Source organism: Fundulus heteroclitus, chromosome 17 (assembly GCF_011125445.2).
Source record: "Fundulus heteroclitus isolate FHET01 chromosome 17, MU-UCD_Fhet_4.1, whole genome shotgun sequence".
NCBI lineage: Eukaryota > Metazoa > Chordata > Actinopteri > Cyprinodontiformes > Fundulidae > Fundulus > Fundulus heteroclitus.
This window is the reverse complement of record NC_046377.1, coordinates 25,123,252-25,150,755: the sequence shown is the minus strand read 5'-3', so window position 1 is coordinate 25,150,755 and position 27,504 is coordinate 25,123,252. Positions and strand designations below refer to the sequence as shown.

Genomic DNA, 27,504 nt, shown 5'->3' with positions numbered 1-27,504 from the left:
ATGTTCCAGGTTATTTAGCAGGTTGTGGATGCAGCTGTGGAATTTAATAAATTGGTTTACCAGATTAAATGTCAGTTATTAGTGTTGGGTTGTGTGAAATAAATGTCTAAATAAATGCGTATAGTCCGGTGTGATTTATATGTTTTTGTCTTATTTATGACGCATGACGTATGAGCAGGACTAACTGTTCACTCAAAGGCAGAAAAATGAGACATAAACATCCCTAAAGGACTCCCTCAACAATGTAAAACGCTCAGAAGAAATAAAAAGGATCAAATATCTAACAGCTGTTTTGACTCTGAAGAGAAATGATAGAAACGTATAGAATAAACGCTCTTAGAAGTAAAATATGCAGCAAGAAGTATTTCCATAACATGCAGCTTGTGCTGAAACAATGAAATGGGCTGGAGGTTTATTTAATTATCAGAAATGATGTTTCTGCTCTGGTTTCATCCTTATGTCCATTTATTATCATTATAGGTTCAACAGACTCCAGTTCCACAGCTCGGCTTCTGCTCAGTTAAATCTCTGATCATGCTGACAACTTTGACTATTAACAGTCTAGTCAACATAAACTTCTTTATTTGAAGCCAAATTATTGCCTAATATTATTGTAACACAACACCTAAGCAGTCAGTCCAGATGTTTTGTTTGGGAAAAAAGAGATGGAGATAAGATTGTGTGATTATTACAGGGTTCCTACAGCATAAGGCAAGTTAAATTCAAGACTTTTTAAGACTTTTTAATGCCACTTGAAATAAAAAGTTAAGACCAAATTCACGATAAACAAGAAAAACCTGGTTGTGACAACTTTACCCAAATGTTTATTTTAACATAAATCATTACTTTCTGGCCCAGTAGACATGTTTACATTTTTGAAAAACATTTCATATAGGAAGAAAGCTAAAAAACACAAATTACAGATATATTTTTAACAACTACTGAACTGAATTCACAAACTTTGTTTTGTTCCCTACTAAAATAAACTATAAATCAGTTTTAAAAACCACAACATAACTCTTTTTCCCAGTTATGGTCCGGTTTTTATTGGTTCCGCTATTGGGACGGAACCAATAATTGTTACATTGAGCCGTTCAGTATATTTAAAAAAATATAATTGTGTCAATTATTTTACTGTTTGGTAAGGATTACAAAAATAAAATCCTATTTATGACCTGGCAACAATTTTAAGACCTAAGAAAAACTGATTTAAGACATTTTAATGCCAATTAAGGCCTTAGTTTTAAGTTACAGAATTCAATGCCTTTTAAGACTTTAAGGATCCGCGGGAACCCTGTATTAATATAACGGTTATCTGCAGCCCTACTGAGCCCTGAAGAGGACGCTGCTGCAGGTCAGAGGATTAAAGTGATGTTAAAGATCAGAACGCCTGGATGGCAGCAGGATCCAGCAGATCTCAGCTTTAGGGGCTAATTACTGAGCGTCAGCGCTGAAGAGCCTCCTAACCTCCACCTCTGCACGTTGTCACGTAGAAAAACAGCAAATGCTGCTAACATGCAGCAGGCTGAGCTGGACTTAAAGAGAAAAGCGACACACCTCCAAAGCGAGCGGCCGCCCGGCGCCTGGACGGAGACACCAGCTCCCTGACGATCTGCAGGACCTGCATGCTGAGGGGGGGCGGCGGCTCCCACGCCCCTCAGCCTCACCCCCCCGCGGCTCCAGCTCAGGACCGGGTCCCCAGCGTGACCTGCGCTTTCAGGTGGAAGGCAGCGATTCTGGTTCAGGAGGCATCAGCAGACCGCCGCTCCACAACGATCCACAACGCGTCCGCCGGCAGCGCGGGCTCTGCAAACTGAGCGCGCTCATGTCGCTGTGATGTGCGGCTCAGCTGGATCACCCCCCCCCCCCTCCCCCTGCAGCTCAGCGGATAAAAAGCCACCCGGCTGCTGCACATCAGGAGAACCCAGCGGTGAAACTTCTTCCTGCTGCAGCCGCCTTCCTCACATCCTCCACGGTCACATTAATGAGCGCCTCCACTCACCACAGCACCGCCCCCCCCTGTTTCTCATGGACATCCACTGTGAAGCTGAGACACGAGCAGAGCGCAGATCCCCCCCCCCCCAGCATCACTACTTCAGCCGGAACGCCTCCTCTCTCCGTCCAACAGGCTGCCTCCTCCTCTGATGCTTTCATCTAATAAGCAGCAGATTAAAGCCGCTGTTTGCTGCGTTCTCGCTGGAATGAGCCTCAGTCAACGCCGCCGTTCACCTCTCATCACAGCAACAGTTTATTCTAAAGAAATCACGACTTTTGTCTCCTTCTTCTTGCACAAATCACAGATTAATCAGAGATTTCTCACACAGCTGAATCCAGACATCTTCACAGTCCTGGATTAAATCTGGTAACTGAATTTATCTCATAAATGTCAGAATAATCTGATTTTTTACCTACTTTGTGTTAGGTCAGAAGTTTACATACACCCGTGTTACTATGACTTTAACTAGGAAAGCTCAGATGATGATGACGAAGCTTTAGAAGCTTCAGGTTAATTTACAACATCCCAGTTAAACGGAGACACACCTGTAGATTTATTTTAAGGAAATTCCTTAAACAGCATTTATGTGTGTTATAATATAAGCAAATAACCCAACAGTCACATTTTTAGAACGCACGCAAGCAGAAACACGCCGGCCGGGATTCAAACCCAGGACCTTCCTGCTGTTTAAAAATGACCCTGGGTTCAAATGTTAGTTTGGTGCAAAGAAAATGTAAATATAAACATTTAACATGAATAAACTCACCTAACAGCTTCCTCATAATTTCAAATAAGAAAATATTTTACCGTATTTTTCAGACCATAAGGCTCAACATGAATTTTTGAGAAAATTTAAGGATTCTTCTTCCTTATAGTCCAAACAATATGGTTCTATAAAATATGAAAGGTTCATAAAGAAAAAGATAAAGATAATAAAAGCTCACCCTAAATAATCTTCAGGTATTGTTAAAGCAGGACACTTTAAGGCAGAGCTCCTTTAAGTGGAATTGGCGTCACATGTCAGCGCTCACCTTGACTTCATGTAATATAAACATAGTTTTAATGCATTTATCATTTTAAATCTATCTAAATAGAAGTATGATTAAAGAGGAAGAGCAACTAAATAAAATAACCCTTTAGATGCATCTGACTGGAGGTTGTAGTAGTTGTAGGACACCAGGAGGCCCACATGTGGTCCGTGGGGGCGGCCATGTTGGTGCCCCCTGCTTTAAAGCTTTATGTGTGTAAAAATAATAAAAACCCAACAGGATTGTGACCCGAACACGGATCATTTCCTCACAGAATGTGCAGAAAGCAGAGGCAGCAGCACAACCAGGATTTCTGGTTCTATCAGACCCAATAGAGCCAAACGAGGAGAACGGGCTGGTTTTCAGCCTGGAGACACGCAGCCCTGTGATAAAGCGCGTCTGTATATTTGTCTCCTCAGGCAGTGAGACAGAACGGCCAATTACTGCATAGCTGGACTGGCTGTGCAGCTGCTGTTGCTACGGTTCAGACCCGCCGTTGCCAGGCTCTGACCCACTCAGCGCCGCCAACATCTTTACAAACGCAGCAGGAAACCAATAACCAGAAAAACAACGACTGTGTACCAACACAACTACAAAGACCGGAGCGGCTCAGTTTCTACCGGCTTCATAACATCTGAAGGTGGTCTTAAGCTCCAGTCTCCAGCGTTCCTCTCCTAGTTTCCAGCTTTTTATCAGCAGAGCGTCACTAAACGGTCGTCTATTATTATATAGCCTGATTAGCAGCAGATCTGTGGAATCAAAGACTGAAATAAACAGAACCCGTCTGGCAACACGAAGTAGGCCGCATATCTTCTCAGCTTCAGGTCCAGGACAGTAAGGGAGGATTCTGCACAGGTTGGATGGGATATTTATCCCCAGATAAATCACAGCATTACCTAAAAGCTCAACATCTGCAGATTTAGGTGATTTAGGGGGTAAATAATCAGAGCCAGAGTCTGGATGTTTGAGTTTACACCTATTTTTATCCTCCCCTTTCAGGCTTCAACAAGACAGAACCTTTCCCAGAATCAATACATGTTCAGAAAGAGCATCAGCGGCTTCACAATCTGCATCTGAAGATGTGCCGGAAGCTGAGAAACAAAAGCAGAGCGAGCCGCGAGCCGCCTGAGGGGAGATGGATCGAAGCGGGAAGCGGGCCGACCCTGGAGGAAGGAGCCTTCCAACAATCAGCCGATCGATGAGCTCTCATCACATCTGCCTGATTGGAAACGCAGAGCAGCTGCCGTCTGTCAGCCGTCTCTGCTTTAGTCTGCAGGCCGGACCCGAACCGGGTCAGAACCGGGTCAGAACCGGGCCAGAACCGGGCCGGAGCCCTCAGAGAGGCGAGTGGAACCGCCGGGTTTAATGCAACAAAGACGACATTTCATTTGTTCACAACGATTTGATCTGATTAAGACTTTAGTTTCTCTCGGATTAAACTCTAAACATCTTTATTCTCCATTAAAATAAATGATCAATCTATTTTTCTGCCATCATTTATTGGTTCAGTTGCTTTGGCTTATTTCTAACTCGGCGTTTAGAAACACAAGTTGGTTCTGATGGATCAGGACTCATCCATACCTCCTCATGTGATTCTAAAAGGTAACAACAGGGCGTTTCATCAACTGATGGATAAAAATGGTTCTCCTGCTGCTCCCCCACACACCTGGACCCGTCTGTGAGGGTTCTGGTTCTGGTTCTGGTCACATAAACCAATGCTGCCGACAGTAAACAGCGCTGGTGTCCTAATGGCAGCTGATGGCTCGGCGCATTGATTGATGCTGCCTGCTGCGCTTCAGTCCTTCAGCTGAACACCAGCGAGACAAAAACCTGGAAACACGAACAACCCGGCAATCCCTCCTCCTCCTCCTCCGTCCTTCATGCTTCCTTTCCTTCCCGTCTTCCTCTCAGCCTTGGCGTCGTGCCGCCAGGAAGGAACCACAGCCAGGCACACTTCCTGTTCGTCTGCCCGTGTCACTTCCTGCTCCAAGCATGCAGCTTCCCGACCAATCACAGTGCAGCCTGTGCGCCGGTGTCCTTGATCCAGCAGCACCTGACCAGCTTTAGGTCACATCCGTGGGTTCCTCAGCGCCAGGCTTTCTATTCTCTGTCAACGGTCGATGAAAGGTGTGAAAAAATAAATATACGTTTCATTTTGGATGGAAGGATGAAATAAATCTAAGCCCCAGTGGGTCGAGGCAGATCATCCTCTATTACCATCTAACATAGAAAGTACTCCTGGGTCAATGTGAGGTTCTGTGCTTTCTGTGTCTCTGCTCTGTCTTCTCTAACATAGAAAGTACTCCTGGGTCAATGTGAGCTTCTGAGCTTTCTGTGTCTCTGCTCTGTCTTCTCTAACATAGAAAGTACTCCTGGGTCAATGTGAGCTTCTGAGCTTTCTGTGTCTCTGCTCTGTCTTCTCTAACATAGAAAGTACTCCTGGGTCAATGTGAGCTTCTGTGCTTTCTGTGTCTCTGCTCTGTCTTCTCTAAGCCCCAGTGGGTGGAGGCAGATGAGCGTTCACACTGAGCCTGGTTCTGGTTCTGCTGGAGGTTCTCCTCCCTGTTAAAGGGGAGTTTTCCTCTCCACTGTGGCTTCATGCATGCTCAGTATGAGGGATTGCTGCAAAGCCATCAACAATGCAGACGACTGTCCACTGTGGCTCTACGCTCTTTCAGGAGGAGTGAATGCTGCTTGGAGAGACTTGATGCAACCTGCATCAAGTCGGTATGCTGACAGAGCTTTGTGCAAACGGTTCATCGGCAGTAGCCTGATGTAGCGGGATGGCTAACAGCTAATGGCTAATAGCTAATGGCTAATAGAGACCTTAGACCTTAGACTTAGACCTTAGACTTTCTTTATTGTCATTTTGTATACACAGAGTGCATACAGAACGAAATTTCGTTTTTCACACAGCTCAGAAATATTGCAGTAACTCTACAGGATACCTTGCAGTGAATTACAGTACAGGATAAAGTGCAGTGATCAATCGCAGTCCCTTACAGGATAAATTTCAATTTACTTCCGGATAAAGTGCAGCAGTGAACAGTAGGCAGTTGAAATGTAAACAATGTAAACCAAATGTAGACAAATATGCAGTAGGGTGCAGCAGCGATTTAAGTAGACAGTTGCATTGTACACAGTTTTGCAGTACGTTTCCGGTTAAGGTGCAGCATCAATTTTGCAGGATACAATACAATGTGCAAATGTGCAAATCAGCGAATCTAGTGTGGTAGCTAGGCTAATAGCTAGGCTAACGAGCAGAAGCGTCTGGTGAGCTGTTGGTGCAGTTTGTTCAGTCAAACTTTCCATCATTAAGCCAAAATTGTAAAGTCAGAAATACACGAGGGCCACAAAATATAGATGCTGTACATTGGAAAAAATAAAATTACCAAAAAGTTTATTGTGATTTTTTAACCTGCTCCACAAAATATGTGCATGAAGTATTTTAATTAGTCAGATTTTCTGTCCAAAACTTAAAATAGTTTTGCCAAGTTAAAATTTGGTCATCCAGGTTTAAAATTCTCTTGGAAGTTGATTGACTTTTTATTTATTTATTTGTCTATTCTCAGTAACAAGAACAGCATTTGGGTTGGTATTTCTCTGAAAACCAATTTTAATAAACAAATAAAAGCAGAATTTGTGCACCAAAGTCTGCATTTAAGCCATCGGACAGTTGTGGTTCCATTTGCTAAGAAATTAAAGAGAATATAAAAAGTGTAGTTATTAAAAGATAAATGCTTTGTGTCGTTCTTAGTATTTTCAATTGAAAGAAAGTTTTAACTTAAAATAAATATTCTATTCATATTATAAAAGTGTGTATTTTAGACTTTTGTAGCGCATTAGCTAATGCTAGTTGGTGGCTGTGCAGCAGTTCTTTGGGAGGAGGGAAGAAACTAAGAAAGTCTGACAGTCATAGCTTCTTCAAACCACCTAATTAGTTTCAATCAATTTATAGGACGGAATATTTATTAATAACAGGTTGTAATTATTTAATTTTGAAAGAAACAGAGAGTTTGTTCAATCCAGGCACCGATATTATGGACCAGTCTACTTCCTGCTAGTGAAAAGCCTTTGATTAGTGCTTTTAGTTATCTGAAAATTTCAGATAACTTTGAATTTTATTTTCATTGTTTTTACTTTTGTTTTCATTGTTTGTACATTTGTTAGTTTTATGCTTTGTTTTCACTAATTCAGTTCAATTTGTAAGTTTGTTAAACAAGTTTTAATCTCTTATGTCAAACCTGTATTGTTTTCTCCTAACCTTGATTTCCTGTTTGCTCGTTTAGTTGCATTTAGTTGAGTTTGACCAGTTTAATAAAATTATTATTTCTCATTATCTGACTGCATTTCTCTCACCAGTCTGAGTTTGGTTCACTACAGTTTTATGAAATCTGACATTTGTTCCCTTTTTCTCTGCTTTTAAACGGTCTGAACAACAGGGAACTTTAAGGTTTTTCTGTTTCTTTGACCCATATCGTGCTCAATAATAATCTGGATTAGTCCACAGTGACGTCTCAGGAGATTCGTTTGTGCAGTAAAATTTATTTAACTTCTGGTGAATTATTAATGCGCAGGGACATTTTCTGAATTTCAAACTACAAATTTCCTTTAACCAGAGTCCTTGGCTTCCATCCAATGTCAATGTTTTAAATTTCAAAATAAATCTGCAACAGAAACCATTAAAACCTTAATGAAATACTATTTGAAAGCAGCAAAAATAAAAATTTGTCTTTGAAAGCTTTAAATTCTGTCTATTTAAGTGCAACATAATGAATAGAGAGAATTGGCTTTGCACTTTGTGTTGGAAAATAAACAGTTTTAAGGAATAAACTACATATTTCCTTCTCAGGATGACAAAAAAAGGAGTTCCATTGAAATCTAAACACGACTTCAGGCTAGAGTATCAGTAAACCGGGTCTGGTTCTGGTTCTGGCTCCATTCAGGGTCAGATCCCTCCAGAGATGACCTCTCCCAGGCCTGCGTGGCCCCAGGCGTTCCACACAACATGAACGCATAAATCTTAATGTGCTGTTCGCAGAGATAAGAAGAAAAATAAACAGGAAATCAGCAGAAGATCGAAGCCCAACAGAAAATGTTCCCACAATGCTCCTCTGTCGTCTCCCTGCCTCCGTCGAGTGCCATACATCATGCAGGGGATGAGGTGCGCCCCGCTTAGCGTTGGTCGATAGGATGGAAGTCGTTTGTCACGACTGTGGGAGGTTTGCTGCTGACTGGAGGGACGCCGTCTGTGTCAGAGCAGCGTTCCTCTGGGTTTGCTGCTCCCAACCAGGCTGGAGGTTCACGTCTGGTAACGAGCTTCACCAAAGTCTGGTAACGAGCTCCACCAACGTCTGGTAACGAGCTTCACCAACGTCTGGTAACGAGCTTCACCAACGTCCGGTAACGAGCTCCACCAGCGTCCGGTAACGAGCTCCACCAACGTCCGGTAACGAGCTCCACGCACGTCTGGTAACGAGCTTCACCAACGTCTGGTAACGAGCTTTATGAACGTCTGGTAACGAGCTCCACCAGCGTCCGGTAACGAGCTCCACCAACGTCCGGTAACGAGCTCCACGCACGTCTGGTAACGAGCTCCACCAACGTCTGGTAACGAGCTTCACCAACGTCTGGTAACGAGCTTTACGTACGTCTGGTAACGAGCTTCACCAACGTCTGGTAACGAGCTTCACGTACGTCTGGTAACGAGCTTCACCAACGTCTGGTAACGAGCTTTATGAACGTCTGGTAACGAGCTCCACCAGCGTCTGGTAACGAGCTTCACGCACGTCTGGTTTTATTTCGCTTTTAGCAACCCCCATTTAGCCAATAGGAGAACACTATTGCTGTAAACCCTCCATAGGTTGGAGAACAATCCTCTAAGCCATCTAGATCCTCCTGGTTCAGCTTTTCAGCTCTCTCCAGATCTCCACGTGTGAAGCCTGGTTCTCTGTGTGCTGAACCCTTTTTGTGTGAATTTTTGTGTTTTGGATCCTCATCCTGATGATGACGCGTTTTCAGTTATCTAGCCCCACATTTTTATTTAAAATGTGACCAAAAGTGTTGATGACAAGGTTCCTTCGGGCCCACAGCATCCAGCACATGTTTTCCTTCCACCAAACTTTCCATTAATATGGTTAAATTCTGCTCTCTGTGAGCCTCCAGATCCTTTAGGAATCCGATGGAATTAGATCATTAGAGCATTTTTAAATTAAAAATACTTTTTTTATCGGTCCAGTTGTCTCAGAAACTAATTTCCTAAAACACTTGAAATACACGACTTTCTGTTTTAATCTCTACAGGTTCATCCTTTGACTTAAGTTACCTGAATAAATTTATTTTTCAATGATGTTCAGCTCTATTAGGATTCATCAGCAGTTATGTTTGAGCTGACAGGCATCAGTTTTTCTTTAGGATTTCCCAAATAAAAATAAAATATATATTTTTACTTACAGAAACCACCTCTTTAAACTTAGCGAACACTTCTTAGGATGTTTTTTTTTTAACTCTTATGACCTGAAAGGAAGGACCTTGGTGCTTCGTCTCTAAATTCACTCGTCCTTGTTAAAAGTGGACGGATGAAACTTTGTGGGTGACGGCTGGTCAGAGCGGCAGGACCATTAGGGTCACCACGGCAACTAATTCTGGTGAGACCATTAACGGCTCGAGGTGTGGAAACACGTTTTCTGCCTGTGAGGAGGAGACGTTTGTGTCTAATCCTCATCATGTCACTTAATATTTACAGCAAAGTTTCAGCTGCTTCTTCGCAGCAAATTTACCTTCAGTTCAGTTTGAGTTTAAAACCAATAAACAGTTTAACAACTTTTATTTCCAGGCTCAGCAACTAAATGTGAGCTCTGCTGAAGCTGCAGGGAGTTGCAGCCTTAGAAATAAGTGCAATCTTCTCCTTTTATGGCCCGATAATGTGTTTGTTCTCTGCCTCTCCTATCTACGCCTGCCAGTCCGCTGAAATTGAGACCAACACTCAAGGTCTGCTAAAAATGTCGACAACATCAAGATTAAAGAGCGAATTCAGGCCACAGAAACCATTTAAACGTTGCTGGAAAACTTCAGAAAAGTTAAAAAATAAAGAAATAAACATCTATATAATAGATCCTCTGCTTCCAAAAGCTCAGCATCGCTGTAAACGTCTATTAAACGTCTGAATCAGTAAATCAGGCGTCTTCAGATCCTTTTTAAAAATGGCACTAAGCAATAAAAATGATTTGCTGTCGATGCCGTTTAATTAATTTGGGTCAGAAGCTGTTTTTACATCGTTTTTATCAGCAAAGTTCCCAATCTTCATCACAGAGATGAAGCAACACAAGGTCAGATAAGAAGAGTCTGTTTGAGGCGCAGGATAAAACATTAGCAGTGTTTTATCAAAGCTAAAAAAAAACAAGCAGGATGTTAATTTAACAGTAAATGGGATTCTTGTGTATAGTTTACAGTGACGGTGCATATAATAAAAGCTTTTCATATTAATGCCTCTTTGCACCATAAACATGGCTGAACATTGTTCTGCAAACTGTTTTGCAGTTTTCTCCTGCATTGTTACATTCTCATCACTTTATATTCTAATGTTATCTTATTCCTACTGCAGTATCGTTACACTGTCTGTAACTGTATCGTCATTCTGTTTGCACTCTGTACATACAAAATGATAAGTTGTCTGAGTCTAAGTCATCTGTGCGTCCTGCAGACCAATAACAGCCGTTTATGACGACTAGTGCAGCTAAATGGTGTTTTTGCTGCAGATAAGATTGTTTTTGCAGATTACTGATGGGCAACACGTTTATTCCATCTCTGCTTTCTGGTGCAACACCAGCGCTCAGCAGCGTTTGTCTTCTTTGCCTCCGGCGCCAACAGGAATTAAACTAATGTCTATAAGGACCTGCAGCCAGGCCTTCCTCCCGTGTTCTGCACCACATGCGGGTTTGGGTAATACGAAGCGGGTCCAGTGACCCTCGCTGGACCCGCTTCCTCCTGCTGCCCCAAAGCTTCCTCCTGCTGCCCCAAAGCTTCCTTCCTGCCCTAACACACCCTTATCACAGCTCATGACATCTGAGCACCACTCATCACCGTCACAGGAAGAGGACAGCGAGGGAGGGAGGGAGGAAAAAGTGCATTCCCACACTCGGCTGGCATCCCATCATGCACTGGGCCAGAACCAGCAGCATCCCCCCCCACAGACATTTAAAGAGAAGCAGGAGAGGCGGCAGGGAGGACAGTCAAAGGAAGGCTTGGCGATAATAGAAAGTGTCGTCACGGCGATAATTTGGATACAGTATTTTTCTGACTATAAGTCACACTTAAAATCCTTAAATCTTCTCAATAATTGATGGTGTGCCTTAAATCTGATTAAAGTTCTGATTATCGACTGATTTTATGTGGTAAAATGGATATTAAGAGCATTACAGTAAACTGTGTCTCTACCTGAGGACCCCTGAGCTGTCTACAGACTGCCTGACTGTAATGTCTGAACTAGAAGTGCATTCATGTAAGGCAGCCTGGAGTACGCGCTAGCAGCAATAAACCTTTAAGTTAATTCACTATAAAGTTTATTCTGGCCTTATGTTAGAAACAGAGCAGTGTAGTCCAGCTACTCTGTCCTCCACAGAGACGATAGAGAGCTGTGGACGTGGAGGAGAGATATTACCCAGTTAGAATATTTAGTGCGCCTTATGGTCTGATAAATACGGTAGATGTTACTGGATATATGCTTGAAGAAGTTTGCATATTTTCTGTGATCAAGATAAGACTTTAAACTCACTCATTTATCGTTTTACTAAGGCTACGTTCACACTGCAGCTCTTGATGCTTAATTCAGATTTTTTTGCTGAAATCAGATTTTTTTGGGGTGGCCGTTCATATTATTGGTAATAAATGCGACCGCCATCAGAGTTCTGTCAGAACGGTTCTGGACTGCAAAGCGAGCCGCAGATATTAGAGGGAGACGTCACAGAGCAGCTGATTATGGAAGTAATGGTGAATGTAATGGTTTCTAGAAGTGTTTAATAAAGTTTTGTTAAAAAAAAGCCGCCATCTCTCCTCGATATTATTAGAAAGCTGCTGAGCAACAAGAGTCGACAATTTTAGGAGCAGATTATAGTAAGATGGAGTAAAATGAGAAGAAAGCAGCTCAGCTGGTAACGATGTTTATGGAGCTGCTGCTGCTGGACGTGTAAGATAAGATAAAGATAAGATAAGATAAGATAAAGATAAGATAAGATAAGATAAGACAGACTTTATTGATCTCAGTGGAGAAATTCACGTGTCACATCGGCTCAATAATCAAAAGGAGGAAAAGGTGCATAAGATCTATACAGTGTGTCCACATTTATACAGTGGATCGAAAAAAATAAAAAAAGGAAATACAGCAGAGATTTAAGATGATTAATGTACATTTAAGGTGACTTATGTACATATGGATTTGACGTTGTACATTAAAGTGGTACCGGGTAAAGAACAGCAGCAGTCACTTATTTAACAGGATTATTGCACAGGGTATTAAATAAGTATTAAATAGTAATTGGACATTAGTTATTGCAGTTATAGTTACAGTTATAGTGCAGCATTGTAAAGTGACCGCTCAGACTGCAGACGCTGAAAAAACCCGATACGTATCAGAATCAGAACCACAGGTGGAAGCGGCGCAGATCAGAGTTATTTAGGCTAAAAAGATCAGAAGATTCTTATAAGATTCTGCCGTGAGAACGACGGATCACATTTCCCTGCAGTGTGAACGTAGTGAAGCTCTGCTTGAGTCTTCTTCCTGTTAAAGGGGGGTTTTCCTGTCCACTGTCGCCACATGCTTGTTCAGGATTGCTGTAATCAGCCTGGCTTCCTCTAGGAGCTACCTTTTTAGCTGACTGTGGTTAACTATTGAGGTGAATTTGTTGCTTCATGGCTAAAGTTAAGATAAATGAAAAAGCTTTGGCCAAACATGAACAAGAAGTCCTTCAACATGAGAACTTCAGAGATGTTGAACCGCAGCAGTTCACAGAGGAGGAGCTGAGGCACAGATTCCTGTCAGATTGCTGCCATTTGCAGCCGAGTCATGTGGCTTTGAAGAAGAATGGGAGGAAACTCTCCGAGGAGAGATAATCAATCTGGTGGTTTATGCTCTGCGGAAAGTGAATTACATCTCAGCAGCTTCTGCTTCAGTGGAATCTGTGTGACGCTGATAAAACGGCCAGCAGCACCAGGCGGTCTGTGGAAGCGCTCAGACCGGAGGATTGTTACGCCGCTGCTAGGAAAACACCAAAAACCTGCCGCTGATTTCCTCACATCTGGTGGCAAATCTGCGCTAACCTTTACCGCTAATCCTCAAATTCTCAGCAGGGAATGCTGCGGGGGATAAATCCTGGAGGACGCCCAGCGGGCCTCCAAACCTGCCCGGCCTGTGCCGCAGCAGCAGAGCCCTCCGTCCTCAGGTGCTTCCCCAGCAGACGCATACCGACCCTTCCAGCAACCAGCCGGCAGTCGATCCAAGGCTGGATGTGTCGAGGCGTGTCAGAGGACGCCTTGAAGCGCAGCCGAAACAAACAACAACAAGGCAGGAATAGCTGGAAACCACCGAGGAGCAATTTGGAAATGAAGAGGCAACCACAACAACCACCGTCGCTCCTGTTGCATTACGAGGCTATTAAACATGTTCTGGCTGAGAATAACGAGGATCAGCTGGATGGGAGTGAAGTGAACAGAACGGGAGACGTTAGGGCCGTGGGCACCACACGCCCCCCCCTAAAAAGACCTGAAACCTAATTATTTGGGGCATTAAGGGAAGCTTCTCCAGCAGAACGTCTCTATGCGGCGCCTGTTGCTCCAGATGTTTGCACACGAGACAACGAGCTTCTAACGGGGACGGTGGCTCTGGCTGGACGACAGAGAGTTAACGAGGAGAAGATCATCACAGTCCACCCAGAGACGCTGAGTTTCAGACGTCATGTGACAGTTAGGGTGATCATGTTGACCATTGAACCCGCCTCCAAACGACTTTTCCTCTTCTAAAGACGACATTCCCGGCCCTTCGCCGTTAAGAGTGAGAGTAGAAAGTAGTCCTGGCTCAGTGCTCCAGCTGCGTCTCTTTCCTGGACAAAGCAATTAGCAGAACTAGGACAACCAAACCCTTGGTGGTGCACTCTCTGTGTTCCCTTTCTAATAGAAACTACTCCATTCTGAAATGATCTGCACTAAGCTTTGGCTGTTTGCTGTCTTCATTTCCTACCTACAGCCTTAAAACGTCCAGCCGGTCGTTACATCTCACCTGAAACAAATACTCACCTCACCAGCAGTTTTCCTCCAGGTATTTAAACCACTGATAAAAAAAAGAGCAATCTGGACAAAGCACATATGAAGAACTACAGACCAACCCCAAGCTGAAGTTACTGAAAAAGACGTTTCTGAGGTTTTCCAGTCAGGTTTCCTCACCACAGCACAGAGACCGTCCTGTCAGAGAGTTCAATGACGTCTAAATACAGACTGTGGAAGGTTCTGGTTCTGGTGGACCTGATGCTGTTGACCATGATATATTATTAAAGTAACTGGAGAACTGGGTCAGACTCTCTGGTACAGAACTCAGTTGGTCCAAATCCTCCCTAAAGATCAGGGACTTCTTTGTGCCAGCAGGTAAGTTCTCATCAGAGAGGACAAAAGTCACATGTGGGGTTCCCCAGGGTTCAGTTCTGGGACTCCTTCTGTTCTATATCTAGATGCTCCCACCAGCTGAGGTTATAACGAGAAACAATATTAGCTACCGTCACTATGCAGATGATACTCAGCTCTACGTCACGATACCACCAGGTGACTCTGAACCATCCATGACCTGAACAGGTGCTTAGAACACATCAATCCATGGAGGAGCCTAAACGTTCTCCAGCTGAACAGAAACAAAACTGAAGTTATCGTCTTTGGACCTAAAGATGAACAAACTAGAGTCAGCAGCAGCTTCAGTTCTTACAGCTACAAACTAGAGATCAGGCCTGGAATCTGGATGTAGTGATGGACTCAGACCTGAACCTTAGAGGACATGAAGAACGTCACAAAGTGGACCTTCTACCACCTGGAGAACATTTCCAGGATTAAAGGACTGATGTTCCAACTAGATCTAGACAAACTTCTCTGCTCCACAAATCTGGAACAAACTTCCAGAAAACTGTAAATCAGACTGAAAACCTGTTCAGAGCAGCTTTCAGCCATAATAACAGGAACTCTGACCAACATATTGATGTTTATTGATGTTTTCACCTCATAATGTTTGTTCTGGTCTCACAACCAGGGACAGTTTCAATGCCTTCATGATGTTTTCATGACATAAACCACTTTGAGCTGCCTTGCTGCTGAAATGAGCTACAAATAAAGTGGACTTGGAGCTTTTCCTGTCATTAACTTCAGATACTGTTTAGCTTTCCTTTCCATTAGAAAGTTCCCCTGACTACGTTCCTCTGTGTTTAGCAGCTCTTTCTACCAGGAACTGTTTTCTTTCCTTTTCCAGACAAACTACTTTGCTCTGCTTGGTCCTCCTCACAGCTAATGCTGCCATAAACCAACTGGCTTTTATAGACACTTTTGTTGTCGGTAACTTTGTTCAAGCTGTTTTTTTATAGAAAGTAGTCCTTGAAGTGAGTACTTCACATTTCCCTCTTAAAGTACTCCTGGCTCAATAATTCAGTGTTTAGCTGAGTTTTTGTTTTTTTTCAGGCTAACCTTTTACTTTTCTCACAAAAAATGCTCTTAAATCTTCTGCTTTTTGCTTTTCAGTAATGAACAACAAACAATCCCTCAAGTTCAGAAAATCTTGACAGTTTAGTATTTTTCAGAAACGTCTTCTACTCAACAGCATAAAAATGTAAAAAAAAAAAAAAAAAAAAAAAATGTTGCTTAATCCTTTAATTAGGACTGAAACGAACACAGAAGCACCAACTTACTCACGTGATTTTACTTAACTAATGACATTAAAGCATGATGATGCATTTCTGAAGCGTAGCCTAAACGGTTATAATATTTTTGAAAAACATGTGAACTGCCATGGGTTGCATTAAAATAGTAAAACTGCCTGGAAACTATTTTTCTGTGGAAGCGTTCTGCTCTTCAGAAAGACCGTGACTTTGTTCTGGACAGATAATCACCAACAGCTAATTGGCCAGTTTCCAATTAAGAGACCAGCGTGGAGAAGCAGCTTTATTTACGCCAGGATTGCACGGCCGCATACCGATTCATTCAAACTGAACACAACCATAATAAAAAAGATCTCATCTCAAACCCAACACTGCAGCCTGACGGTGTTTGGAGTCAATTTATCTCAATAAATCCCATTTTTTAAATATCAAGCTGTGATTAAAATCAATCAATAAGAAGTTTTACAACATCTTCAGCTCCAGCCGACTCACCTTCAGTCACCATTTAAACGTCTAAATAAACTGCTGAGCCATCGATCACTTCCAGTTTAACGAGATTCTCAGAACGAGGATGTAATTCAGCTAAAAACAGGACAGTTCTGCAAACGTTACAACAAATAAGCATCACGCCTCATCCATCAATGCTACGAGGATCCACAGCGGAGTTCCTCAAGGCTCCATTCTTAGGCCACTTTGATTCAATGACAGTTAGACCGTATACTCCTTTACCTGGTACGTCCAGAACCAGAACCAAACCAGAACCAGAACCAGAACCAGACAAAGGACGGCAGACGTCGCTGTTATTTGGTGCCAGTTTAGTCAATCTAAAAACTTCTGTTAACGGTTTTTGTTCTTTCATAAATCCCAAATTAACTCCTGTCCTTAAAGTGAAAGCAGAACCAGCTCTGAGACGGACCTCTAATCTTTTTCTGTTTCTCCTTGCTGATAAAAATAAAAACGGAGGTATGGACCATCCAGAGAGTCACCTGTGCTCGTTAAGAGCAGAGCATGCAGGGCAGCGTCTCTTTGTGTGTGCTGCAGGCGGGTAATTAAGGTAATTAGCTCAGGATATCAACGCCGTCAAGCATCTCCAGGCGAGGGAGTGAGCCTATCAAAGGTTGGGATAAATAATGGAAGGCAGAAAAGACCTTTTCACAGAGCTGCCGCTGCTCACTGAGCACCATCAGGTCACATTAACGCTGCAGAGACAGCTTCCCTCCTTCACCGCTCCATCCTTTCCTTCAGGGTTTAGTCTGCAGCCTCAACATGTGTGGAAGCTTTGTTTAAAACAAAGTGATGGAGGTTAGGAAACTAAGCTCATCCCTCCATTTTCATCTATAAACACACTTTCACCTGCTGGAGAGCGCAGAGAGCAGCGCATGGACAAGTGTTGCAAACAAACGTCACTTTATTTTATCTGGATCTACTGAGACGGAGCCGCACTCAGTGAAGCATAACTGGAAAGTGATGATTTTTATTTTAACAGAAATATCTGGATACAACAGCACTGCTGTAGCAATGCTTTCTCTTTACTTTGAATTATTATTTAGGTTATTTAGCAGATTTATTCTGTAGGCTACATATTATTTAGTTAGCCAGGAGGAGCTGTGAAGAACCAGCATGCACTGGGGCGGCCTTTGATTGGTTTTAATAGAGCAGGAAACAGCATAAATGTGTTTATTGCTTAGTTTATTGAAGCTGGATAAACCGCAGAAGGCAATGTTTGAGCTTTGAACAGCAGACGTCTGTGATGTGATGAGATTTTTATGGAGGGGAGATGTTTCTGCAGCAGGGAGAGGAAGGCTCATTAGATGGAGGTAAATCCAGAAGTATTCAGGACTGCTGCAGGAGATCTGAGACTGGCTGGATGTTCTTCTTCCAGCAGGAGAACCTCCCTGAACCTGCAGCCTGAGACACTATGGGATGGTTTAGATCAGATTAGAACGGCCTAGTCAAAGTCCAGATGAGGGAAGCCTTGAGGTTCAGAGATGCTTTAGTCTGTAGCTGGTCAGGAAAACATGGCAGCAGATCAGAAACGCTCCTTTCTTAGGTTTGTTCTTGTAAAACATTTTAACCTTCTTCCTTCCACTTCACAGTTTTTCATCACGTTTCCAAATTAAATCTCAATAAAATCCATAAAGGTTTCCAGTTTCAATGTGAATGAATATTGATGGCCGGTCCTCTACAGGACGACTGACTGACCGTGTTACGCTCCCAGTCTAAGTAACGTTTACGTAAATTCTCCATCTTCAATGCAGACTGCAGACTGCAGGCCGTCATCTAAATGCAGGAATGCACCGTTTGCTGCATCGGTCAGCGTGTGCATGCTCAGCAGGACGCTGCGCCGTGCTGCAGGGACGGTGTGTGGAGGAATAAACGGGACCTTTGCAGCGCTGGCCGCCTCACGCTGAGCCCAGACGGCGGCGCAGGAAGCTGACGGACGCCGTAGCGTTCCCATCAGGCTGTGCAGCGTGATTGATGAGGGCTGCAGCGCCTCACAGACCTTCTCAGCATATGCTCCTACCACCGGGGATGAAGCTGCTACCCAGCACCAAGCCCCCCCCGCAGCAGCGCCACATTAAGCCAGGATGTGAGCTCAGGAAAGTGTTTTTTACACGGCAGGGCAGAAAATGAAGAGAACCGCAGCAAAGAGGACGGATGCAGCGGCGGGTCCAGCTGCTTCTGAGCTGGAAGCAGGAGAAACTGAGTTCTGGCTCTGCAAAAAGGAAACTAAAATTAAGTAACATTTTTCTTGATTTGAGCAGGTAAATAAGATGATTTGCCAATAGAATGAGATTTTTGCACTTAACGTAGGAACATTTCATCTCCATCATCATTTTTCAAGTGCAGAATATCTAATTATCTTATTTTAGGGGTAGAACTACTAATCCCATTGGCAAATAGTCTTATTTACCTGCTCAACTCAATGAAAAATAGACTCATTTCTAGAAAATGTTACTTTTGGTTCCCTTTTTGCAGTGGACACATTGGGAGACTGAAGCTCCGCCTCTTTTTTTAACGGGCTCACCAGAGGAAGCTTCAATGTTTTTTCACAGATACTTTTGGTTTTGCAGCTATTTAAACAAACCAACACGACATAAAACACGTCAGCCGGCTCAAAGCGCCGCCGCAGCAGTCACAGGAAGCTAAACGTGTTGGCCAGACTACTTCATCTACATAATAAACTTTTATCTAACCTGATTCACTTTTATAAAAAGGTGAACAACACATTTGGCTACTTCCTCCATGTCTTCACGAAGCTTTTCATGGTGTTTATAACATTTCATCATAAATCTGTTTATTCATGAATTAATCAGGCATCAGCTGCAACAGTGGTTCCTCTGGGAAAATATTATTTCATGTCCTAATGTTACACAGGTAATAGTTTGTCATTACACTGAAGTAGAGAAACGTAATGATGACTTAGCGCTTGTTTTTAGGACAATTTTTCCAGCAGAAATAAACTTTGATGTAAATTTATGGCATAAAGTTATAAAAGAGCAGCTTGTTAGCAGAAAGGATGGACAGAGGGACGGATTTTACTCAAAGAACCGAGCAGAACCAACAAACATCCAGAACCGGACCTTTAGCACACATCCCACTTACTCATGGTGGGCGTGTCGGCGTGAGGCCCGTGGGGGGCGGGGCTTAGGACAGGTGAGGCTAATCTCCGCTGGGTCTTCCTGAGGGGCAGTCATGACCTGAGGAGGAGAGGAGAAGAAAGCAGAGTCACGTCTCCAGATCACAGTAATTCAGGTTTAGTTGAGCAGGTTAATAATCGTCTGGTTCTCCTGATCACAACCAGCCACAGATGGTCTGCTGCTCAAAGACCGCCGAGCGTCAAGCTTTTTATCTGCAGGATCGTTGTGGATGAAACAAAAAAAACGACAGAGGGGAAACAAAAACCCTCTGCAGACGTTTAGAGACGAGATAATTAAAGTCTGCATCGCCATGGAGACGGCAGCGGCTAAATTAGCCTCCCCACCGACCCGACCCGGCCGGACCAAATGACAGTAATCTGATGATGGCGGGTAATCTGATGCCTGTGGGGGGGGGGGGGGACATAAGACACCAGGACAGAGGAGAATTCATTAATGACCAGCTGGACGCCACATAGTGAAACATTCTGGAGCCGTTTTATTCATGCATTGATCTGCTTATTACACATTTATGTCCATAATACACATTTATGTCATGATGAAATATTTGGTTTGGGTTGAATGAAGCTCTCTTTGCTTCTGTGCCGCACCGCGCTGCATTTCAGGCTTTTATTTCTGTTTATTCTGATGGAAACATTAGAAAAATCCCTGATTAAAGGCCGATAAGAACCAGGGAAGACTGAACCCAGACACATGCCTGGAAAGTTAAGTGGAAGGAGGAAGTTCTCCGTGGAGAACTGAGCGCAGACGCTGCTGGGGAACGTTTAGTTACTGAGATAAACCGTAGTTATCAGCATGGAGCTGTACTTTCCACAGCTCCAGTCACGGTTTGGTGTTACCTCCAAAGGTCACGTCTCACTTCTTCATCCCCCCCCCCCCCCCCCCCCACACAGGGTTCTGACTGCATTCCTCTCCTTTAGCCGCCCAGTCTCTGCAGAGGAAGTGAGAACTCAGAGGTCTGACTGAGGCGGGGTTCTCCGCTGCCAGGCCGGACCGCAGCAGTCCGGCTGACCAGAGATCAGTTCCAGCTGGAGCTTCAAAACGATGTTTAGATGCTAAATGATGCCGATCATTTATCCTATGAGGAAAGATGCAGTAAATGCAGAGTCTGGTCTTCAGGTCTTTGTCTGCAGCTGCTGTCTTTATTTCCTAAAGCTCACAGCTGGACAGGAAGCCACCGCTTGTTTGTGAACGCTGCAGGTTCTGCAGGCTGATGTTCTGTTGCTGCTCTGCAGAACCGGGTCTCCACCTGCAAACTGAAACGTCTCCTCGTTCTTCTCCGCTAAACAGCTCAGGTCCAGCCAGGCTGGATGGAGAACATCTGGAAACATCAGTTTTAGTGTCCTGCCAGAAGCCTGGACTTTGACTAGGCCATTCTAACACCTGTTTAATGGTTTTGGTCTGAACCATTTGTTGCCCTGCTGGACCCTGAACCTCCACCATCATGATCCTGCTGGTGGGTCTGCAGGAGAACAAGTTTTCAGCTCGCCTGGTTAAAACGTGCAGAGAAACAAAACTGAGAAAGGAGAACCGGACTTTTAGCGAAGTACCTGAATGACGACACACTTCCCCACTTTGTCTCAGAACAAGCTGGACTTTTAGGAGGAAGTGCTGGAAACCTCTGGTTCTTCAGTCCCAACGGTTAAAAGCCCTGCGGTGAATTAAATCCCGTCTACAGAGGAGCGCTCTGAACCAGAACGCCGTTTCCTGGGCGGCTCTCAGGCGGCTCTCAGCCTGTAGCGACACGTTTCTGTTGCGTGAGCGACGCCCAACTGCTGTTTGCCGCCGTCAGGGCAACCGTGCAGGTTAGACCGCTCAGGTGTGATGAAACCACCTGAAACCGGTCCAGAGTGACGCTGGCTGCAGTTTCCCTCCACCGCTGTCAGCATCCGCCGCTCAGCGGACCTCAGGTCCAGCAGGACCGGCGCTGTTCTGTCAGACCGTCCGTCTGGATTAAATACTTTAGATTTACTCCTCATGCATCATCTCTGTAGCCTGGTGAGACCATCCTGATCTCGCGAGCTTTCAAGGTTTCACTCGCAGATCAGTCTGGCTACTCTCCGTTAAAGAAAATTTGGAGCCGTTCACCAAACGAACGTCCAATCAGCGTTGGCTTTGAGGCGGGTTGAGGTGTGACGCAACGGGAAGCGCGACAGTTCAGTCTAAAGAACATGGCGGCTTCAGCCGATGAAACTAGCGTTAGCGCGGCTATCGAGCAAGTTTTATCGGAATTACAGAGTATTTCTCTGCTGAGCTAACGAGCCTTTACTTGCAGCAGCAAGAGTAGCTCGGCTTGTGGTTGTGTTTTCGTCGTCGCTCGTAACAGAGCAACGACGAAGCATGTTGACGAGTACGTCATATGCTTCGTTGATCTGATTGGTTTATTTGGCCCGTCTATCACCAACATAGGCCAATCAGCTAACCAGTATTCAGCTAACCCTTCCCAAAATGACTTCAACGGAAGGTTTCCAGATGGATATGCGGAGCAAATCTATCTGGCGGCGTCAGGTTATCATCTCTGAGCATTCTTAGCACCGCTCCCTCTGACGCTAAATAAAAACCCGACCCACACACAGAGGTCCAGATCTCTCAGCCAGACGAGCCGAGCTTCACCTGCAGGCTTCAGCTGAACACCTGAGCTGAGCACAAACAGTCTGAAGCAATGTGAGGATGATGGAGGAACCGACTTCCTCCGCTGTCCCTGTCAGCGCCTGCTGCTCAGCTTCAGGTCTGCTGGGTCTGCTGGAGGATCCACAGCCGAGATCAGGAGGCCTTTCCCCACAACGATGATCCAGAACACCGGCACCACACCGGCTTCTGCTCGCTCCCAGACCTGAAGCCAGTGAACTAACGAGTGAGCCAATTCAGGATCTTTGTTCTCAGACGGCCTTAAAAAGTGGCTCCTGGTCAGGAGAACAGAGAACAGTTCATGGCAGCCGTTAAAACCAGAGACAACAGCTGAAAGAGTCTCTTTAACACAGAGTCACTTTAATCAAAGGAAAAACTGCAACTGGTGCCAAGATGGCAGCTTAAGGTTCATCAGCAACCTTCTGGCCAGAGGAAACCCTACAGGGCAAAGATTGGTTCCCCACAGCACAGCCTGAGACGCTGCTGGAGGTTCACCGTCCGTTTAGGTCACAGCAGGTTAGAACGGCCTAGTCAAAGTCCAGACCCAAACAAAGTTAGCATGCACAACCAAAAATCATCCAATCTGACCGAGCTTCAAAACGATCAGAGCCCCAAAAGACCTGCAGCCAAAGTTCAGGCGGGGCGAGTCCAGGATGAGGAGGTTCTGGATCATTTATATCTGCATCATCTGCACGCATGATGTAATTATCTAAATGTTAGAGCTCTAAGAATACATCCAGCTGACTATAATTAGCAGATGGTGCATTGTCTGAAAGTCAGCAGGAGTTTTACGTGGAAAGGTCAGACGTGAGTCTCAGAGGTCCGGCTACTGCAGCGAGGAACGCCTACAGAACATCAGAGAACCGAGCTGAGGAGTTTAAGGCCCTCCATCATCTCCGTTAACGAGAGCCGGACCTTTGACGTGTTTAACAAACCGACTAATCTGCTTAGTTTCATCAAACTAAGCAGATTATTGGAAGAAAAGTTAGAATTTAACTCAGTCTTGAAATTATGCAGGCCTGAAAGTTTCATGTAAGGCCTGGAGGTTTAGGAAACGTTCAGGTGGGAAGGTTTTAGGAACCTCACTGCCCCTGGTTCTCCTGCCTCTGGTTCTCCTGCCTGGTTCTCCTGCCTGGTTCTCCTGCCTGGTTCTACTCAGAGGAAGATCTGGATCCCTGCAGGGAGACGCAGGGCAACGCCACAGAGGAGCCAAATAAAAGCTGATAAAGCAGAAAGTCACCCAGGAACCTTTCTTTCTACATTTTCTCTGCCAACTGAAAGATGTTTGAGCCGACCTCCAACACACACCTTGTGTTTATTGTAAATCTGCCTTAAGCCGCATTATCCTGAAGTAGGGGAGGACAGAGTCAAGCTGGCAGCAATCAGCTGGTTTTTATTACCGCTGATTCCGCAATAAAGTCATCATTCACAATAAAAGAATAATAATCTGCCTTTAATCATTTCCCATAGTAACAAATTAACTTTATTAAGTATTTTCCACGCATACCCAACATAGAAAATAAAGTTTGCCTCCAATAAATCCTACTTCCCGGATGTAGATTAGGCTCTGCGTTTTATTTTGAAAGAACACACATCCACGTTTGTTAACATTTCCGCTGCTTGACGTACCTTGCTGCCAAAGGTAACTATCCCGTTTCGTGAAGCAGAAAACATCCCATAAGGATCAACTTCAGACGAAAAAGTCCCGTCAAAAGCCGCATCCGGAAGCCGCAGTTTAGATCCGGGTGAATTTAGCCTTAAAGCCCAGAAACTCCTGCAGTCCCGCTTTCATTAAAAAACGCTGAAAAGCAGGAGCTGCTCCGAGCTCAGCAGCGTGACCGGCAGCCCGCCGCAGCCAATCAGAGGCCGGGAGGCGGGCCGGGGAGAGCGAGCGGTGGCGCTGATTGGTCGAGCAGTCCCGTCCAGAGTCCGCAGCAGGAGGCCGAGCGAAAGTCACAACAATGGGCCCAGTCAGGACCGGAAGTAGGCTTTTATGGTCCTGGACGGCACAACCCCCGCCTGGCTGTTGGCTCATACCACTGATTACACACAAGACACTTTATAAGTAACTAACAGTAATTATCATTTTGGCTGCTAAATATTTAATAGTTATTTTTTACACTTGAAAATAAATCAGGAAACCCATAGAGAAAAACTTCACCTCAAGTATACTAGATTATCTAATTTTTCTTATGATACACTTTTGCTTCAGTTTTCCCCATACATTATTTTATTATATACATTCTACGTATTGACTATTAATGAGTTTTACTCACGTTTCACTTCCTACCTTTCCATAAAAAGCTCTTTGTGCTCAGTTTAAACTGCACAGCCATGTCTACTAACCAAAACATTCAGCTTTCTCAAATCCCCCCATCACTAGTGTCTTCAAGGACTTCTGGAACAGCCTCAGTCAGCTTTGAGGCATGTTTCGGGTCATTTTCTTGTCCGATGACTAAAGACTGCGTTACATTTTTCCGTCTCGCCGTGCAGGCTGCAGGTTTCCCGTACCGTAAAGCAAAGCAGCTGCAGAGCATCCCTGATCCATGACTTAGAGTCTGGAAAGTTTCCAAAAACTGATTTGCAAATGTGTGTTATATAGACTTTAGAGAGAGACAGACTTAATATGGAGAATTATGTTCTGAAGGCTGACAAACTGCTGCGGTATTCAATGAAAGTAGGATTTAGAGTTGGATCAAATTTGTGTAATGACCCCATGCATGAAGCTGCTGCATCGTAGGTGCATAAAGGAGCGTTGCTGCAGATCCTTCTTCCCACCTGCTGCCAGACTGAGAACCATCACTAAGTGTTCACCTCCCTGCTCTTCCTGCAGACCTTTTCACATACTCGCGTTTTTTATGGATAAATATACATATGTTTTACCCATTTTTTTACATCACCCTTCTCGCTTTTTTAATTTTTAGACCAGTATTTCATATAGCTGTGCAGCATTTTTCTTATAATGTAAATATGGCCTTACTGTACAGTAATTTTCTTGTTTTTTTTTTTTTACTTTCTAGCTTGTTTTCCCTTTGCTGCTACACTGTGGGACAGGAACTTCTATCCCAATACTAGTTTTAATATATAAGCGTTTTAACGTTCCTTTTATAAAAAGGTTAATTTTGTTGTTGAAGCCAGATTGGCAGCTGTAGCGGGAACCAAACGTGCTTTTATTTTGTAGGCTGAACCCGGAAGTGGAGCCGCTCCTCTCCGCCGGCTTGACGGTAGCAGTGGGGGTTGGCTAGGTAGGCCTCGGTGAATACAAATAAGCACAAAGTTTAAACAATAAACCCAAAATTAACCATTTCTCCGCGGTAACTAAGCGAGCGGAACCGGGGAAGCGCAGAAAAGCCCCGGCCCGGTGTCCCGCTTCGCCCCCGGCACCGCCGTCATTCAGCCCCGCAGCGGCGCCTCCGTCTCCCCGCGTTTCCTTCCAGGAATCCGGGCAAGTTTGCTCCTCCGCCCCGACACCAGCTCTCCCCCCGGAGCCGCTCACCTTGCTCTCAGCTCGGAGACCCCTCTTGCGTCACGCCGCCGGCGGGTGAAAGCCCCTCGTCTCCCCGCAGCGTCAGCGGCGAGTATCCATGGTCCCGCACCAGGAAGTCCGGAGCACTTCTCTAACTCTGTGCGGGGAGGGAAGCCGCCCAGGATCCCCGCCAGGTAGCAGGATGCGCCGCCCCGCCGAGCCGAGCCGACCCCAGCGGCCGCTGCCCCACCTGCAGCAAACACACCTGTTTACACCTGTTTGTTTACACCTGTTTACAGCTGCTTACCTGGTCACCTTCCTCACGCGCCACTTTCTCCTCTTTTCCCCTCACTCCAGTCTGATTGCCACCCAACGAACATCTGGAGTCAGTTAAAGTGAAAAAGAAGCACACGAACAATGCACATTAATGTTTAAATGGGCCTTATATTAGACAATACTATTATTTCAGATCATATTAAATAAAAAACAAACTAATTTACATCTAGATTAGATTTAAACTGATTAGAAGTTCCCAGTGTTTGAGATCCATCTGCATGCAGCAAGCAGCAGATTAATACATAAAGCTATAAAAAGGCCTGAATGACGTTAAATTTATTAGCTATGCACTGGAAGTAGATACAGATCCACCTCAGAATGGAGATCGGCAGGTCAGACACGAGTAAATCTCCTGTTTTTAATAAACAAATCCAACTAAAAACTCCCAGCAGATGCACCAAAAATCAGACGAACGCTGCAAAAATAAGGGAATAATTTATAATTCCTTCACTTCCTGTTGGATTCAAAGCTACGGCTTCTATCATGTTTTAAAGTTCTGAGAAGAAAAAACAGTTTTTCTCTAAGTTTTCTAATTCAGACGAGCTTTTGGACCCAGGATGCAACTCTCTGGCGCTGATCCGGTCTCCAGAACCGATGATAGGAACGTTGTTACTGCAATAAACTGGCCAAAGGGGGATGCAGGAGAAAAAGGCTGATCCAGAACGCTGCAGTGAAGCCTGAACGGCGTGATTTTAGCTTCCTGTGACCCGCGGCACGCCTCAGGCGCCATGAGCCTCTCTTATCTGGACATCTGAGAGGAACCGGGCCGGTTCTGATGCCCGCATGCTGATGTTGACATGTCAACAGCCTGCAGCTGCTACAGCTGCTCTCCAGTGTCACTGACATGCAGCCTGCGTGGCTCATCTGCTGCAGATTACCTTCAGAACATCACCAGGTCCACACACCTTCTGCAAAGGTTCTGCAGGAGGTACCAGGACCGGACTGGAGAGGCCTCTTCAGACCGGGCCAGCAGAGGCGACCCATTCCTGCATCTCCTCCAAGCAGGAAGGCTGAGATGAAGACGTCCTCCTGACAGAACCCAGGGCTGCGAGGTACCAGTGAGAGCCGGGCGGGTCCGGTACCAAACCGGTACCAAGAGTTCTGGTCAGGAGTTCTGGTCAGGAGTTCTGGTCCAGAGTTCTGGTCAGGAGTCCTGGTCCAGAGTTCTGGTCCAGAGATCTCTGGACCACTTTAGTCTCCAAATGTGTCTGCAGGCTTCCTAAACATTTTCAATTTCAGAACTGCAGATTTCTTAATGAACATCTCTGAATTTCTGCAGTACTTTTTAAACTGAAGGTAGAAAAATGAATTTAGCTTTGGTTCTGATTTTTAAGCCCGTTAAGATGTGAAGAAGCAGCTACTCAGAAAGGTGAACATCACCTGAGCCAAAGCCACCAACCAGAGACCTGGACAGCACCGAGTACAACAACAGCAGGTCGATTCTATTAAACTTTGTCAGATTTTGTCATGAAACTGGAAAAACTCTCCATCC

General features: G+C 44.6%; 1 protein-coding gene across 3 annotated transcripts in view; it reads right to left on the bottom strand.

The window, feature by feature from the left end:
* usp6nl (USP6 N-terminal like) overlaps positions 1 to 26,008 on the bottom strand; it is a 56,855-nt gene extending 30,847 nt beyond the window's left edge. The window contains exons 1-2 of one of the 3 annotated variants that reach the window (XM_036148905.1): positions 25,707 to 26,008; positions 19,530 to 19,624 (exon numbers count right to left, since the gene is read on the bottom strand). In XM_036148905.1, the coding sequence (XP_036004798.1) occupies positions 19,530 to 19,533 (4 nt within the window). In that variant the 5' untranslated portion in view covers positions 19,534 to 19,624; positions 25,707 to 26,008. Of the gene's footprint in view, positions 1 to 1,557; positions 1,756 to 19,529; positions 19,625 to 23,839; positions 24,073 to 25,706 lie in introns of those variants that run through there. The other 2 variants (XM_036148906.1, XM_036148904.1) reach the window with 2 other exon arrangements.
* Positions 26,009 to 27,504: the final 1,496 nt, after the last annotated feature.